General features: G+C 34.3%; 1 protein-coding gene across 1 annotated transcript; it reads right to left on the reverse strand.

Annotated features, from left to right (window-relative positions):
* Positions 1–9,859: 9,859 nt before the first annotated feature.
* On the reverse strand, positions 9,860–11,590 carry LOC133174913 (uncharacterized). Its single transcript, XM_061310006.1, has one exon. It carries the CDS (start codon positions 11,588–11,590, stop codon positions 9,860–9,862), a length of 1,731 nt encoding a protein of 576 aa, XP_061165990.1.
* Positions 11,591–17,952: the final 6,362 nt, after the last annotated feature.

Consider the following 17,952-nt stretch of genomic DNA (forward strand, 5'->3'; position numbering starts at 1 on the left):
CTCCTTGAAAAGCCATACCCAATCAATTTTCTCACCCCCCCCCCCTCCAACACACACACACAATTTGCCTGTTTTTGGAAATAGGCCTAGATGGCAAAGTTATGTTAAAACATCGTTTGTTATGATAATTTAAAATTTGTTCTTGTACTGTACATGTATGTGAACACCTTTTTGAAAATTTCTACATCACATTGGGCTTGCGTCACCCTACCAGTACTAGTTTTACCATTATCATTTTTAGATTGCACATGCCATGTGACATGGTGCAGTGTTACATGTATATCAGTGGAAATTAATTCATTTTGTGTTTTAATTGGATTATATTTCATGAAGTTGACAGGACCTTTGACAGTCGGTAAGTACAAGTTCAAGTATAGATTGGGGTAAAATAAACCGAAATGCAAATGGTTAGGTTAAAGTTTAAAAAGGATCAAAGATCATCGGCAATCTCCTATGCAGAGTTGTCGTTCGTTTCTCTCTCAGACACTGAATGTATGAGCCGATGGTAGAGAGTGGATCATCGGATGCCGTAATAGACGAATTTCACATTCTGAAGAGTTATCTCCCGTTGTCGACATTACATTCAGTTACAGGCACAGATCCGGGAATTTTTTTCCGGGGGGGGGGGGGGGGGAGGAGGGGGTCCACACCTCGGTCCAAAAATATTCCAGCCCAGAATTTCCTGAGGAGCAAAAAAAAAAAAAAAAAAAAACAAACAAACAAACAAACAAGCAAAATAAAAACAATGATGGTGGGGTCCATGTTTTTAAAGGGGGAGGGCATCCAAAGTCATTTTTTATTTGCTTCTGTAAATCAGTATATAGTCCTATTTAAATAACTCTGCAAATTCCAGGGGGGGGGTCCAATCTCCCTAGCCGCTCCCTGTCCCCGAAATGACAAATGATCATGTGACTCCTAAATAGTAGAAAACTTTTCCATTTGACTATACATAAATTTGTTTCTTGTGTTATTATGTTATGTACATCTAATGGTTTAAGGTTATGAACCCCTGGAGGTCATCCCCACTCTCTTAATGAACTGGAAATGTTCATAATATGACTACATCAAATTAAATAAAAGTGCATCAATGATAAGATTACTTGACATTACCCTCCTAGAATTAGGAATGAAAATCATTCAAAGGGATGGACCATTAAACTATTTGTATATATTCACTTTTTTTTTTTTATGTCAAACCAAAGTATTAGACTAGTTTGCATACATGAACAAACAGGGGTCTGGGAAGGGGAAGGGGCAAGGGGAAGGAGTTATCTCTTTACGTCTTAATTGTTGAAAATTCCTAAAATGAATGTAAACCTCAAATCCGACTTGTACGTCTTCATTATTTTTAAGTGGTGGTGTCTCCATATGAGTGAAAAATTCCCAAGAGGGACATTTAACAACAAACAAACATTAATGACTTAAAAAACACAAGATACATGTACATGTTTATTAGTCAACGGATATACTTCTGATCATATCTCTAGTTCTCCCTTGAATCAGAAATAATTATATAAATATTTTAAGAATGATTAAGAGTTGAAAAGGTTGTGCATTTTAAAATTCACTAAGCTCTGTGGTTGAATTAGCTAATTACCAGTTTAGCTTATTTTGCTACTCAAAGCACCTTGATTAACTATTTTTAATCATACTGTTTTCTGAAATGTGAAGTTTTTTCAACATGGATACAAGTCATACCTTTTCAGCTTCTGAAAACAATGCATGAAAAAAAACTGCTTTTCAAATACTGTAACTCTTTCCAAGTACTTGTGATCATCAGTTTTTAGCTCACTTGAGTTTTTCTGGTTTTCTGATCACATTTTGTTTGTCATCCATCTGTCCGCCTGTAAACTTTTCACATTTTTGTCTTCTTCACTAGAACTGCTGGACCAATTTCAACCAACCCTGCCACAAAGCATCTTCGGGTAAAGGGGATTCAAGTTTGTTCAAGTGAAGGGTCACACCCTCTTTCAAGGGGGGATAATCAAGAATTAGTGAAAATTTGGTGGTATCATTTTTAAAAAGTCTTATCAAGAACCACTGACTGGGCCCAAAAAGTTGAAACTTTCTTTGCATAGACTTGGTGTAGCTTCAAATTTGTTAAAATTATGACCCACTGGGGTAGGGTGGGGCCACATATGGGGATCCAATGATTTACATAGAAAAATGCAGGGAATTTTTTCCATTATAAATCTTCTCATGAACAGCAAGGGCATTATTGTCATCCGTTTTCACAAAAGGGACCTAGGGGACATTAAATCTCATTTGTCTGTCAGTCTGTCCGTTTGTCAGTCTGTCCGTCTGTCACAATAAATTTAACCTTGGTCATAACTTCTGAATAATAAGAGATAAGGCTTTCATATTTCACATGTACATTATCTACAAGAACTTTCTAAACATACCATGATTTTTGAACCCATGACCTTGACCTTGAAGTTTGACCTACTTTTCAAAAAAATTAACATTATTTTAAATGATCATTTTAAAAGAGAAAAGATAGGGCGTTCAATCATATTATACATGTATATTACCTGTGACAAGACCTTTCTAAATATATCATGATTTTGACTTTGTGACATTGACCTTGAAGTTTAACCTACTTTTCAAAAATGTTATATTTCCTTATAACTTTTGATTCAGAAGAGATAGGACTTTCATATTTGACATGTACATTACCTGTAACAAGATGTTTCCAAGCATGCTATGATTTTTTTTACCCCTTGACCTTGATGTTTTACCTAATTTTCAAAAATTTTAACTTTGGTGATTACTTTTGAATGACATATGATAAGGCCTGCATATTTGAAACAATATGTCATAAATAATGGCATTCCACCCACTAGGACATGGAAAGCAGGGGACCGCAATTCTTTGAATTTGCTTGTTAGTCATTTTGATATGGAAACATCCTGATATAGTGTAGATTCAAGTTTTTTATGCCCTGCCATGAATATGGCCGAGGCATATAGTGTTTGTCATGTCCGACTTCAATGAAACATCATATGCTGATACATACTGATGTAAGCTTTTCAACTGCATCAAAATTTTTGACCTTGACTTTTCCTTTGACCTTGACCTTACTTTTCTTAAATTAGTGTCTAGATCAGTTTTGAATAAACAATTCAAGATATATTTATCAAACTTCATATTCTGATATATACTGCTGAGAGATATCAATTGCATCAACTTTTTTGACCTTGACTTTTCCTTTGACCTTGACCTCACTTTTTTAAATTAGTGTTTATCTACGTTTTAAATAAACCATTTCTGATATTTTTATTGAACTTCTATGCTAATAGTAAATACATACTGATATAAGCTTTTCAACTGCATAAACATTTTGACCTCAACCTTTCCTTTGACCTTGACCTCTCTTTTCTCAAATAAGTGTTAAGCTCAGTTTTAATTAAATCATTCAAGATATTTTTATCAAACCTAATATGCTGATATTATTAGTGAGAGCTATTCAACTGCATCAAAAACTTTTCACCTTGCACTTTTCTGTGACCTTGACCTCCCTTCTCTTTAATTTGTATTTTGCTTAGTTTTAAAGAAACAATCTAAGATATTTTTATGTAAGCATGCACTTATACATAATTTTGTGAGAATTTATCATCTATTTCCATTTTTTTTAGATTTTAGTTTCAATTTTAAAGAAACTGTTCAAGATATTCTCATCAAACTTCATACACTCATACAAATTTTCATGTTGCATTAGTAATATACATTCGGCGGAGCATTTATGTCCTATGGACATATTTCTAGTTTTCAAATCATGACCTCCGAGGATAGGGTCAGGCCACAATAAGGGATCAAAGTTTTATAGAGATTTAAAAGGGAAAAAAATCTTCAAAATTCTTCTTTTCAAGAACAACAAAAGCATGATTAATATGGGAACATTCTCAAGAAGTGTAGATTCAAGTTTGTACAAATCATGACACCATGGGTTAGGGAGGGGCCATTTTTTTCCTGCCCCTATTTGCTATCCACATGGAAATGCAAATTTTAAAACCATTTTACACATCCACAGGACTCATGATTTAAGGCTAGTGCATTAAATATAAGGGAAGTTCTGGGAACCAGGATGTTTAAACATGTTAAATATTTTTTTTAAAAAATTTGACCCCCAGGGGGAAAATAAGAATTCCAAAACCTTACTACACATCTACATGACACCACCCACCATCTCCCAAAAGATGATTAGGCTACTGTGTAAAATGTGAGAGGAGTTCAGGGAACCAGGGGCTTTTTGCATAGAAAACGTCATTTTTCGACCCCCATTTGACCCCCAGGGTGAAAATGAAAATTCCGAAACCTTACTGCACATCTACATGACATCACCAACCATCTCCCAAAAGACGATTAGGCTACTGTGTAAAATGTAAGAGGAGTTCAGGGAACCAGGGTCTTTTTGCATAAAAAACGTCATTTTTCGACCCCCATTTGAACCCCAGGGTGAAAATGAAAATTCTGAAACGTTACTGCACATCTACAGGACACCACTAACCATCCCCCAAAAGATGATTAGGCTACTGTGTAAAATGTAAGAGGAGTTCAGGGAACCAGGGGCTTTTTGCATAAAAAACGTCATTTTTCGACCCCCATTTGACCCCCAGCGTGAAAATGAAAATTCCGAAACCTTACTGCACATCAACAGGACACCACTAACCATCTCCAAAAGATGATTAGGCTACTGTGTAAAATGTAAGAGGAGTTCAGGGAACCAGGGGCTTTTTGCATAAGAAAACGTCATTTTTCAACCCCCATTTGACCCCCAGGGTGAAAATGAAAATTCCGAAACTTTACTGCACATCTACATGACACCACCAAACATCTCCCAAAAGATGATTAGGCTACTGTGTAAAATGTAAGAGGAGTTTGAGAAATAAGAGCGTGACAGACGGACGGACGGACGGACGGACAGACATGAGTAACGACAATATACCCGAACTTTCTTTAGAAAGTGCGGGTATAAATATGCAAAATTACTGCTTCTAAATCTTTTATATAAAGATTCCTTACAAATGTAAAAAAAAAAATATACTGTAAAGAAAAGATCAGGATCGAATGAACATTTAGTATTTATGCAAGAATTACCGGTACTTTTATTTCCCGAAAAACCAAATAAAACGTAACGGGAAAAAATTGAGTACATATAAAATTGTTTTACACACCACATAATGCACTTATCACAAAGTTAATTCATCTTTACTACTTTTAATTTAATGCTATGAAATAGTAAGAACCTGCCTATAAGTTATTGGGGTCATGTGACCGAATAAAGCTGATTACAAAAATGTAAAAAAAGGAGAAAAAAATTAACGACTCATTGAGCTAGGTATGGTGAATCTTACATAAAGTTTTTTTTAACCGAAATAAAACATCACACAGAATACCAACCCCGTTTCAAATTGGGATATTTAATCAGAGATAGTAATTGATTGTAAACTAAAAACTTAACCTAATGAAAAAATTGACGACTTTAACTTTTCTATCATCAACTTCCTTTATTTTAATTGCAATATACCATTATCACCTACATGGGGTATTTTTCGATACGCAAGAGCAAGTTCTGTGTAAGATCAATTTCGGTTTCCCAGGCAAATTTCTGAAAAATGAGTAGATGACAGAGGAGTTTTACAATCTTACCTAGTAATTAAAGTCAACATTTCACAAATTCCTTCCTTATAGTACTACATACCTTGTCTAGAAATGCAATTTGTCGTAAAGTCAAATATTGACTGACATTTTTAATTTAAATTGTTTGACAATTACATATATTTTCAAACGTAATCTGATTTGTCTTCGGATTTCTCTCTTTACACAATCAAGACAAAGGGATCACTTCTCGTGTAACTGGTCCACAACGTATGCTTACTACTCCAAGGCACCTGAGCCAACCTTTAACCGTTTAATTACATTTAATTCCATAGACAACGTTAGAAGACGCGTATTTCAGATCGTCACAAGTTTTGTGATAACTTTTTCACAAAAAAGGAGTATAATACCAGAGGTGGGATCAGGACCTAGGAGGAGTAAGCATCTCCTTTTGACCGATCACAACAGCCTGAACCTATGTATTGATAAGGTATACAGAGTAGTCAAATTTAGTATAAAATCTTAGAAAATTTTGTCAAATCCGTTGTAAAGATACTTTTTAAACGTATATTCAAGACTCAATTAAGTTTCAAGACCCACCCACCCCGCCAAGGACAGACTTCATTCAAATAAAAGTAATTCAAAGATTGATAAATGTATATGCAGGTTTCCTCATACATGTTTAAATACATCTGCTCAAGTGATGGCCCTACTTTTTTTTATTATTTAAATTTTGTAATGCAAAGGAATTGTTAAACAAGAATACAAATTTTCAATTCAATTTCTTAATGTCCTCGTGCATTGTAAATTCGATTTCATTCAGTTCGTTGCACATTGCATCTAAAGGTGATTCGTTATAGTTTAAAGTTTTTACAAAGGAAGAGTTAAGAAAAAAAACAAATGTCTCGGAAAACCCTGCTTTATGATACTAGGGTGACCGTAGAGGTCCGATGTGCCTCATGTTCAATAAAATATGCGATTATTTTGTACATTGATAAAAGTTAAGATTCTTTCATGAATGGTACGTACATTACAGCAGAAAACTGTGACCATAACACAGCGGTCATCATCCACTTCCCCCACGACGGACGTATCGAGGCAAGCAATATCTCATTCAACCACGGAATTAACAACTCTATCAAAAACATCAACAATATTCTTCTCGCCTTCCACAGCATTTACCCCAGTTTCAAATAAAGAAGCTTCCAATGAAGAAGGTTAATATACTTTTTAATAAACATATCAAAACTTCATTAACTAATATAAAGGAGATTCTGGTCAAAGTGTCATCATTTTCTTTCGAGCAAATATGCCTTACTCTTTCTCATTAAAAGTCATCGGGAATTTTTACTTGTATTTCTTTCAAGATTTGTATTATGTAAAGGATTTATAAGATTAATCACGATCACTGTTTATCATTTTATAACATATTAAATATATCAGCAATGAATGTGTAGGTTAACGTTAATACAGCAATGGATTTTGACATTTATAGGTACATGTAATTATTACATTTATGTTATATAAAGAAATTCCATTTTTCGACAGGTGCATTTAGTCCAACAACTACAATTATTGTTGCTTCTGTTGCCACATTTACAACTATATCTGTGCTGATTTTTGTCACCTCGCTATGCATAAAGTAAGTATAGTGATTATTTAAAGATGGTTGATTATTTTTATAAATTTCTGTACATAGAGTAGAAAATATTGAAGATGCTTGATAAGCATTTTTCAAATAACTGTTTTTTAAGTAGTAAACTTGAATTTTTTGTTTTGTTCTAGAATGTTGACTATGTTATTGATAAAAAAGTCTATAAATTGTGTTCAATATTATTTCGGAGGTAACAACACTAGAGGGAGAAGGAAACGTTTCTAATAAAATCATTGTATATCGATACCTGCAGAGTAAAAATTAATCTTTAGTCTTATCACTGTTTATCTTTATATCTAAAAATCATTTTAAAAATTTTATGAAGAAAAAGGCAGAAAAAAGGGAATGAAGCTAACGTTGTTACTGAACAAATTCATGGGTCAGAGACAGAATTAAATACATACATGTACAGCGGGAGTCCCTCTGAGGTATACCAAAGTAAAACTGTGAATCATCATAATCCATCAGAGAATAACGAAGAAAAAGACAACAGTGTGTTTGACGATGACGATTATAATCATCTACAGGTCATCTTGAGAGGAAGAGAATCTTATAGTGCAAATATTTACAATACACTGACGAATTGTAAATCAGAGAGGGATGCTGATACGGACGCGAGCGAGTTGTACAACCATTTAAGGGAGACAAACGTTCAAGCAGCAGACGACATTTACGATCACATGACGGAAGAAAATGACTGTGAATACAGCTTCGCAGATTCTGCTGCAATTAAAGATTCGGATGTACTTTGCAATTATGATCACATTGTACATCCAAATATCAAAGATAAATTTTATGAAATGACGGGTGATAACAACAAACAAAATATTTGATTTGTGAAGAAATCAACTTGCGTGGTGAAATCTTCATATGTTCCTTCTGAAGCTAGTTTTAAAATGTATTTAAAGATTTTCAATAATTTAATTGGTTGTATCATTGTCATTTTACTTTGTACGTTTTTAATTTTCAATTAATTTTTCTAACAAAGAAGTCACATCTATATGTGGTATCAAAATTAATTGAATAAGAAGCATTTTTACTTCAGGATTAAATTGGGTTAACGTTAAAGATTAAATTGCTTAAAAAATCAAGATCAATGTTGTTATAATAGGAAGCAATTCATGCTATTTTTTTTTATATCATCCTATAATGAGAGATTAAATTTTATGTACCATTTAATTATTGTCTTTTTTTGTTCGATGATCAAAGATTATTTAAAGTTACCAATCTGACTTAATCTGGTATCATAATTTAAGTGGGTATTGTAGTTTTTTCCCACGTGAATGTGCTATCATAATGATGTTATATATAGGTTAAAAAAGTATATATTTCTATACTCTGAAATTCACTAATTTACATCATTTCATTTTTTAACCCAAAAATTATCTTAATTATTATTTGCCATTAGGCATGTAATATTGAGGCCTGTAAATTTTTAGAAACTGTTTTGACAAAATGATAAACTTCCTGCATTCTTACCAACCTAACCATTAAAAATCCAGATGATTTTTCCTTGTACCAGAGAACCTTAACCTGAATAGATATCTCGTGGTAAGAAAAACTAATTTTGTTGACAGTTAAGTGGAATTAACTCACAAAGTCCTAGAATTTAATCACAAAAATCACAAAAATCCTAATCTACAGATTATTAAAATTCATAACAATTACTAGATTTTGATAGGTAAGGAGGGTTATCTGTAGGAACTACAATAAATGAACTTTAAAATCTTTCATAAGATTGCTTTTGTCCTAGAAATGTGATAGAAGTCAATATTGGGTATTATAATGAACTGTAATACCGTAATACGTGATCAAAATGATAGCTTCCTGTTGTTATTTAAAGCAACTTATAATCAAACAGGACATAACAGGAAAGTATTATATCACGTGTTATATGAGTGTTATATCACGAATTACAGTTTCTTATACTACCCAACAAAACAAAATTAAAAATAAATAATAAATTGACATACTCATTCCTGTGTACAGCTTCTTGAAAATGTTAATATATCCCTCATACAATGTCCATAATATTGCATCTTCCAGTTGATTCGATACCCAAGAGGATGCTCTACGTACGAACAATTTCTAAAATGAGGCAATCTATTGACAGACGAAGTGATGAAACAGGGATATCAGCAGTCTTGTTTGGAGTCATCATTTCGCAAGTTCTATGGTTAATACAATGATCTTGTGGCAAATCACAATCACACGGAAATCCTTTTTATCATTTATTATGGCGATTAAAGGCAAATAACAAATCCACAGGGGTTAACAATCACAATACCACATTGGCTAAGATATTCAGAATGTTTTCTGATATATACTTAATCTTTGTTTTCAATCTAATCTCAATCTTTTTCTCAATCTGATCTATGATCACAAAAATTGTCACTTATATACTATGAAGGAAACATCTAGAAATAGAAAGTTCTGTCAAATTCTAGGTCATCATATTCTCACATATTCTAGAGAATTCTTGATTATTCATTCAAGTAACATGTAGAACATTCTAGATTTCACATAATTAAATCAATTCATTAAATTTCTATAAAAGTTCTTGAAATTGCGACTGTTCGCAACACTCCCAAGGCCAAGGAAAGTCTGTCACAAATTTAATTGTTCTTTAATCAGTTTTGTGGCTTTTTCAGCAGCCTGTCTCTTTGCTCTAGGCAACGGAGGAATATCACTGACTGTTTGTTTTTCCTTCTTTTCATCACTGTCACCATGATCTGAGTCATTGATACATTCTATAGGATAGAGTAAATTTAAAGGTCTGTTTAATGTCCTTTTGTTGGGTATTATTACATTTCCCGTTCTGAATTGACCATCTTGACTCATTGTCAAATCACAAATTCTTCCGATCTTCCAGCTTCCTTTAGGGAGATCTTCTTTGATTCGATCATCTTCAATTTTTACTGGTCTATTATTCTGAATATACTTTCCTCTCAGTCTATATGTTGTTTTTTCTCTCCTTGGCCAAGTGACTCGATATCTGCCATTTACTGTTTTTAATTTACCTTTAAAGTTTTTCAAGGCCTCTTCATCATCTGAAGATTGAAGTTGGTCTTTAGTTCCTATAGTTTCAAATTTCCCATCATTGTCCGATGACGGCTTCAGGGGCAGACATTTATCAATTGAGGAATGAAGACAATATTCTGTACTACGTTTGTTTCTGTTTACAATCGGTATCTTATGTAAATGATCTCTGGATCCCTTAAACTTTTCTTGCATTCTTCCTGTAAGAATCCATCCTACCTTTGACGATAGTAAGTATAGTCCTTGGTTGACTTTAATTTTTTCTGATAATATTAAATCTAGGTAATAGTCATTTCCAATAAGAATGTCTATGGCTGAATTTTCTGCAGTTTCTGGTAGGGTATCAGCAAATTGTAAATGTTTCCATTGGTGCTGTACTTGTTTAGTGATGTTAGGTGGTAACGGTCTTCTTTGTACTGATCCAGTTATTTGAGGCACAACATTTGCATCAATTCTCATGCAGTGTCCATCCTTTAATTTAATCCTCAAAGAGATTTTCGGTGTTTTTACCGTCTTCGGATTCCTTGCTCCAAATGTGTTAAGTGATATTTCTTCTGTTCCTTTCCTCTGCAAATTTAACTTCGAAACTAATTCTTCAGTAACATATGTTCTCTGAGACCCAGAGTCCATCAGAATTCTTACAGATTCAACTCTCCTTCTATTCAGATCTGATGCATCAATTCTTGCAGTCTGCATTAGCACCATACTACCTGAGGAGAGTAGACTGTTTTCTGGAACACTGTTAACTGGTTCTGTGTCATAAACTTCTGATGTTTCAGCAAAGTGTGAGGGTTCTTTCGAAAGCTGCATCCTCTTATTGCAGAGACTTCGGTGATGTTTCTTTGTCTGATGGCAATGGACGCATGGTTTGTCTACTTTGCAGTCTTTGCTCAGATGACCTGGTTTAAGACAAATGTAACATCTTCCTCTGATCTTCTCTTTTCTGTCATTAATTGTCCTGAATTCCTTGCATTCATCACTCCAATGATTTCGTTCACAGAAGATACAAATGGGATGTTTTCTTTCATATTTGTTTCTTCTTTGTGATTCTTGAAATAATGTTGTTAGGGCTTCTGCAGATGCATATGTCCTTTCATTTATATATGAAATGGCAGGTAATGGTGTTTTTGTAGCAGATTGTTCTTCATGAGAGGCTAGGTTGTCCATATCTGTAGACTCTCTGGCTACTATGTAATTATCAAGAAATATTCTCAGCTTTTGCACAGTCCACTTTTCTTTCTTTCCTTTCTGTATTTCTAATTGTAATCTGGCTTCCTTTGGTAACTTTGTTATTATCATGGAAACAAAGACATCTTGATTTACATCCTGTTCCAAGGCTCTAGACTGCGCATATGTTTCTCTAGTTCATCCAATAATCTACGGAGACTGGAAGTGTTATTGAGTGCAGGCTTAATGTTGATGAGGTCCATGTAATGTTTGTTTATTACAGACTGCACATCTCCGAATCGTTCCTTCAATATTGAGAGAGCTACATCATAATTTTCATGGGAGAGCATAAGGCCGGAAATAGCAGATTGTGCTGTTCCTTCCATTTTACTTTTCAAGTAGTTGAACTTCTCAATATTGGAAAGCTTGGAGTTTTTGTTCACTGAAGCTTCAAAGGAGTCCCAAAATTCTTTCCATTTTAATTTATCTCCATTAAATGAAGGTAGTTCAAACTTTGGAAGTTTAACTACTGGAGATTCTTTCTCTTTGTAAATCTTCTCTTTCCTGTGAAATTCCTGAATTTGGAGTTCTTGGAAATGCAAAAGTTGTTCCTGCATTCGTGTCTGCAGATCTATCATGTGGTCTATTCTTGGGTCATTTAATGCTTCTGTTTTCAAATATGGAATGTCCATTTGCTCCAGTCTTTTCTCTTCTAGTAGAAGTTCTTCAGAGTGCTCTGTAACTTCGGAGAGCAATTCAAACAGCTTCTCACTATCTTCAGTAAATTTTTCAATTTCAGACTCGTTGTCGACTTTGCTCTCTAAAGCAATGGAAAGTTCTTTCATCGATTCCTCGAGTTTTGCACCAAAGTCCTTTAACCGCCTCAAGGAAGATTGAATCTGCCTTAACTTGGTTGTCAAATCCTCTTCTTCAGCTTCTGATGAAAGAAATGCCTTACTTTTAACCATTTCTTTCATAAGTAAATTCTTGTACCTTGTACAAAGTCCTTTCAAGTATGAGGTTGACATCTTCTTCTTTTCCGTGATAATTTCTTAATTTCAGGTTCCAATTCCCGGGTTCCGGCACCAAACAATGTGGCAAATCACAATCACACGGAAATCCTTTTTATCATTTATTATGGCGATTAAAGGCAAATAACAAATCCACAGGGGTTAACAATCACAATACCACATTGGCTAAGATATTCAGAATGTTTTCTGATATATACTTAATCTTTGTTTTCAATCTAATCTCAATCTTTTTCTCAATCTGATCTATGATCACAAAAATTGTCACTTATATACTATGAAGGAAACATCTAGAAATAGAAAGTTCTGTCAAATTCTAGGTCATCATATTCTCACATATTCTAGAGAATTCTTGATTATTCATTCAAGTAACATGTAGAACATTCTAGATTTCACATAATTAAATCAATTCATTAAATTTCTATAAAAGTTCTTGAAATTGCGACTGTTCGCAACAGATCTTGTAAACAAATACTTTCTTCTTTATTGTTACTTTAAGCTTTACAGCTTATCAGTATATACATTATAATACAATCAGATACAGTGCAGAAGTGAATAATTTACAGGAGAACCGTAAATAAACCGTACCTGTAATTCGTAATGCATCTTTGCTCTCCTGATCCCTCTTCTTCCCTCTACCACCTCTTCTGGGTCCTCTTGCTGCCCCTCTAAATTAGGATCACCCAGTGTACAATGGCCAGCATCAAGATATAACTTTCCATCGATATACAGCTTGTCTTTAACTAGAAAGACTCTCCTTTGATCTTCCTTGGCCTTCTTGTAGATGGGGTACAGGCCCTTTCTTCGTTCTTGTATTTCTTTGCATTGCCGATTGGATGGGTATCGGTTGCATGGGCTGTAATTGATGAAAGGAAAGGTTACCATTGTGCTGGATGTATTGCATTTGCTGATTCTCTAAATCAGCATTACTGTGAGGTGTTTGTTGATTGGCCTCCATCTTACCCTGCGCAGATTTTCGCCTTTGTTTCTTTTTCTTTAGTGGTTTGGAGGGCGATGGCGCCCCAAAATTCATAAGAACAAGTACTACTTACGCAGTCGAACACATACAATACCACAATGGAAAAATTCTCATTCTTCTAGGAGTGGAAACACAATTAAGTTCATAAATTCCCTAGACGAAGAAAAATATGTCCACCTCTGTACGTGTCACGTGATCCAATGTATAGTTAAATCGAATGCTGACATATTTTTCATACTAATTGTAAAGTCATTATTTTCACACTGAATTGTCTACGATTTTTCCATTTATCCGATCATGACAAGGGGCACACGGCGGATGTGACCGGTCGGCAGGGGATGTTCACTCCTCCATGGCACCTGATCCCATCTCTGCTGGTTTTAGAGGTCCGTGTTTGCTCTGCTCCCGATCTGTATAGTTTTGATGGACTTTGAGCTTGAGTACTGTACGTTATCTCCATGTTTCATTATATAGTCTTCGGAGACCAGGTTTATCTGTTTTAATGTATGATGCTGAATGCTGGAGGATGACAGAGAGTGATATAAACAAACTATCAAGTTTCCATAATGGGTGCCTCAGGAAGATCTTGAGGATATTTTGGCCAGCAAAAATTACCAACAAAAATCTATATGAAACAACGAAAACAACCGATATGAGGACATTACTAAGAAAATACAGATGGAGATGGATTGACCATGTCTTAAGAAAGCCAACAAACGATATCACAAGAGCGGCACTAAGATGGACTCCAGAAGGGAAAAGGAGGAAAGGCGACCAAAAACAACATGGAGGCGAACAGTTGAAAAAGAACTGAATCTTACCTGGGGAGAGGTGGAGAGGACAGCCATGAACAGAGAACAATGGAAATCCCTAGTCCTTGCCCTATGTGCCTCCGGGTGCAACAAGTACTAGGTAGGTAGGTAGGAGATAAGGTCCTCCAACAAACTGTTCGAATTCCAATGGATGCTACTTTATTAGCCGATTCCTTTGAAGCAGATTCATTCAAAAAGTTCTATATAGAAGAAGAAAACACTTGCCGTGGATTTCAGTTCCACATTCAGATATATCGACGACATTTTATAAATTTTCACCTTAAGAAAATTATTGTCAACCGAGGCGCAGCCGAGGTTGACAATGGTTTTCGAGGGGTGAAAATTTTCAATGATACACTCAACTACATGTACATGCAGTATTATTTTTTTTTATATTATACTGAATGTTTTATACAAATACATATTACAGTGAACCTTGCACGCACAAATTCTGCGCAGTCAATATCATTTTGAATGAAATATATGGAGATAACGAACAGCATTCAAACTCAAAAGTCCATTAAACAATACAAAATAGGAGCAGAGCAAACACGGACCTCCAAAACATCCGAGGTGGGATCAGGTGCCATGGAGGAGTGAACATCCCCTGCCGACCGGTCACACCCGCCGTGTGCTCCTTGTCATGATCGGGAATTAACGGAAAAATCCGTCGACAATTCAGTGTGTAAATAATGGCTTAACAATTAGTATGAAAAACTTCAGTCATCATTTGACTCAATGATAAATTGTATTTGCTGACAAGGTCATTGTATCGACCATAGAACTTACGAAATGATGACTTTAAACGAGACTGCTGATATTCTTGTTTCATCAACTTGTTTGTCAATAATTTACCTCGTTTTAGAAATTATACATACGTAGAGCATGCTCTTGCGTATCGAATCAACTGGGAGATGTAAACCCCGTATGCAGTTGATGAAGGTATATTGCTGCATAAGTAAGGGGAGTTGACGATTGAAAAGTTAAAGTCATCACGTTTATCGTAAAGCTTGGTTGTTAGATTACCATTAACGTCTTTTTCAAGTAAAATATCCAAATATGATACAGATGTGTCAGACTCTGTGGTATCTTTTATCTCAAGCTCACTGGGATATATCGTATCTACGTAAGAATGGAAATGGAAACGGAATATCATCCGTCGTCAAGCAATGTCGACTGTTGGTATGCTGGAGGGCTTGGCTTCATTATTCAGCAGGTAATAGTTTTTTAACAAACGTTTCTCGGCGAATCAGATTCAACTAATTTACATGAAAGTATAATATTTACACATGTTACCATTGTTAAATTTAAAGTTAGATTTGATCTAGAGTTGTGTTGATTACACTTCGTTTGCACAGTCCATCAATTAATAGCTTTGAAAACCTGGGGTATACAAATTTCGAAGTCATGAGTTAATTATAATTATACCATAGTAAGCTGTGCTAGTCCGCAGTACATTAAACAAGATGCCGCCATAGCCATCAAAAGCAAATATTCCGATTTTTTTTTTTAGTTTGAATCTGTGAGGTGTAAAATTAATAGGTGAAATGGAATTGACATACACATTCTGAAACCAGCGATATATAAAGGACACCCTGCAAAAACAACCATGTGTTAAGGAATATTCGAAAATGAATTTTTATAGAAGCTTTTGTAATTATATAGATAAAGACAAATTAAGCGCATTTATGGGTTTGTGTTTTATGAATGATGAATATGGAAACTGTAACTAAGTTACATATATTATAGTTACTATTGAATATATACCACAAGCAAGGGTGTTTAAAGGTCCAAAGAAAAACCATCCGAGTAACCCGGTACTCGATTGAACAAGTAAGCGAGTAACCGGTTACTACAATTCGTCCAATTTGACAACACTAGATTTAAGCAAAGTTGGATCAAAATATTCTTTGGGGAAATCTAAAAACCATTAATAGAGAAATTAATATTCAAAAATATCAAAAATAGGGAAGTAATTTTAACATCTTATTTTAGAACCACTTGGTGAGAAAAGAAAAATCTTCCTCACATTTTGTAAAATAATTTTTTCATAGTTTTGGACACAGGCTAGGGTGAAGCCACATTTTTACGCAAAAGTGTATTGGGGGAAATGATTTCTTTCAAGAACAGGAAAACAAAGAAATAGGTCTTAAGTCAATATAGCGTACATCTAAATTTGCTTTAATCAATTTTCAATCTATGGTAGGCCACAAGTAGGGGGTTCAAAGTTTTTTTTTTTTGTTTTTGTTTTTTTTTTAGTTCTTTTTTTTTTTTTTTTTTTTTTTTTTTTTTTTTTTTTTTGGTTTGTTTATGTTCGTTTATGTTTTTTAATTTGTTTTTCGGAGGAGTGGGGGGCTATGTTCAAATCTGTAAAAGTCTCCTTAAAATCCATAATCCCAAATTTGTAAGCACTTTTTTTTTATCTTCTAGGAAGGAAAATATAACTCGGGTGAGCAATGTGCCTATTGCTAAGTTCCCAATTTCCTGAAGTGCAGGTGCCTCTTATCTTTCTACCCGGAAGTTAAATGGAACACATGAACATGGTTATGAGAAGAATCGGTTTGTGTATTTTATCATTGTGTGCGATAGGATCTTTTCAAGAAAATGAAAATGGTATGATTTAAATTATTGATTGTGATAATTATTTACAAGACTTGCACATCTCATTGTACACACAAGTTGCCTGCAACTGCAACATTTGATATGATAAAGGGATCTTCGTAAAGTTAAAGTATTCCGGGAAGTTTGGTTTAACATACATTTTTCCCATTTAGTTAAAGCCTCCAATGTTACTGCTCCTAAAAGATTTTGTCGAATAAGAGAGAATGATTCCCCTATCCCAAGATTTGAAAATGATGGGCGTGTTTTTATTTACTTTTCAGTTTTTTTTTTTTTTAATTTTGCATGTGATATTTTGGGTACCCCCCCCCCCCGACACATACACACTCTTAGACACATAAATTCTGTGAAAAAAAAGATTGTATTTTGTTTGTAAAGTTCATAATCGAGTGCTTCTTAACTATTTTTCCAATGAATGAACAATCTAAAATCAGCATTAACACACTAAAACTCATCTTTTGCTCTGTATTCGAGTATACACAATACGGGTTTAATTTAAGATTTATAGGAAATCTTATAAGCTTTTAATTCTTAGAAATCGGCAATTTGATGAACTTTGTTTGCTGTAATTTGTTTTTTTCTTTTAGGCACATTTTACCTAGTTCTGGATACGAACAACAAATCCATGAACTGGTCTGAAGCCCATAATTACTGTCAAAGTCTTAACTCAAGTCTCATTGATCCATTTGAACATGAGGTATTTGTGAATGGGACATTTTGGACAAACAGATACTTGACTAAATATTCGTCCTGGATCTATATTGAGGGTAAATTTCTCTTATTTTTTTTTATTTTGAGTTTTCTCTTTTTAAAATTCTATTTGCTGTACGTCTTTGATTTTAGGGGCAATCACTCCTTCTTATACACTTCCGTTTTTCTCCTTTTTTGTAATTATTAAAATATTTTTTCCCAACCGATTTTGGGACACTTTCTTTTCAACGATTCGATATATTTTCATGAAATTTTTGTTTTGTTTGTCTCATTTTATTTGTTATCCAGATTGATTTACATCTCTCTCTCTCTCTCTCTCTCTCTCTCTCTCTCTCTCTCTGTATG

This window comes from Saccostrea echinata, unplaced genomic scaffold (genome assembly GCF_033153115.1).
Source record: "Saccostrea echinata isolate AGI-Se365-2 ecotype Australia unplaced genomic scaffold, CSIRO_AGI_Sech_v1 ptg000060l, whole genome shotgun sequence".
Classification (NCBI taxonomy): domain Eukaryota; kingdom Metazoa; phylum Mollusca; class Bivalvia; order Ostreida; family Ostreidae; genus Saccostrea; species Saccostrea echinata.

Bases quoted from the DNA above. Each gene is read 5' to 3' on its own strand.
- LOC133174913 (XM_061310006.1), bottom strand. From the start codon at position 11,590: ATGATAATAACAAAGTTACCAAAGGAAGCCAGATTACAATTAGAAATA.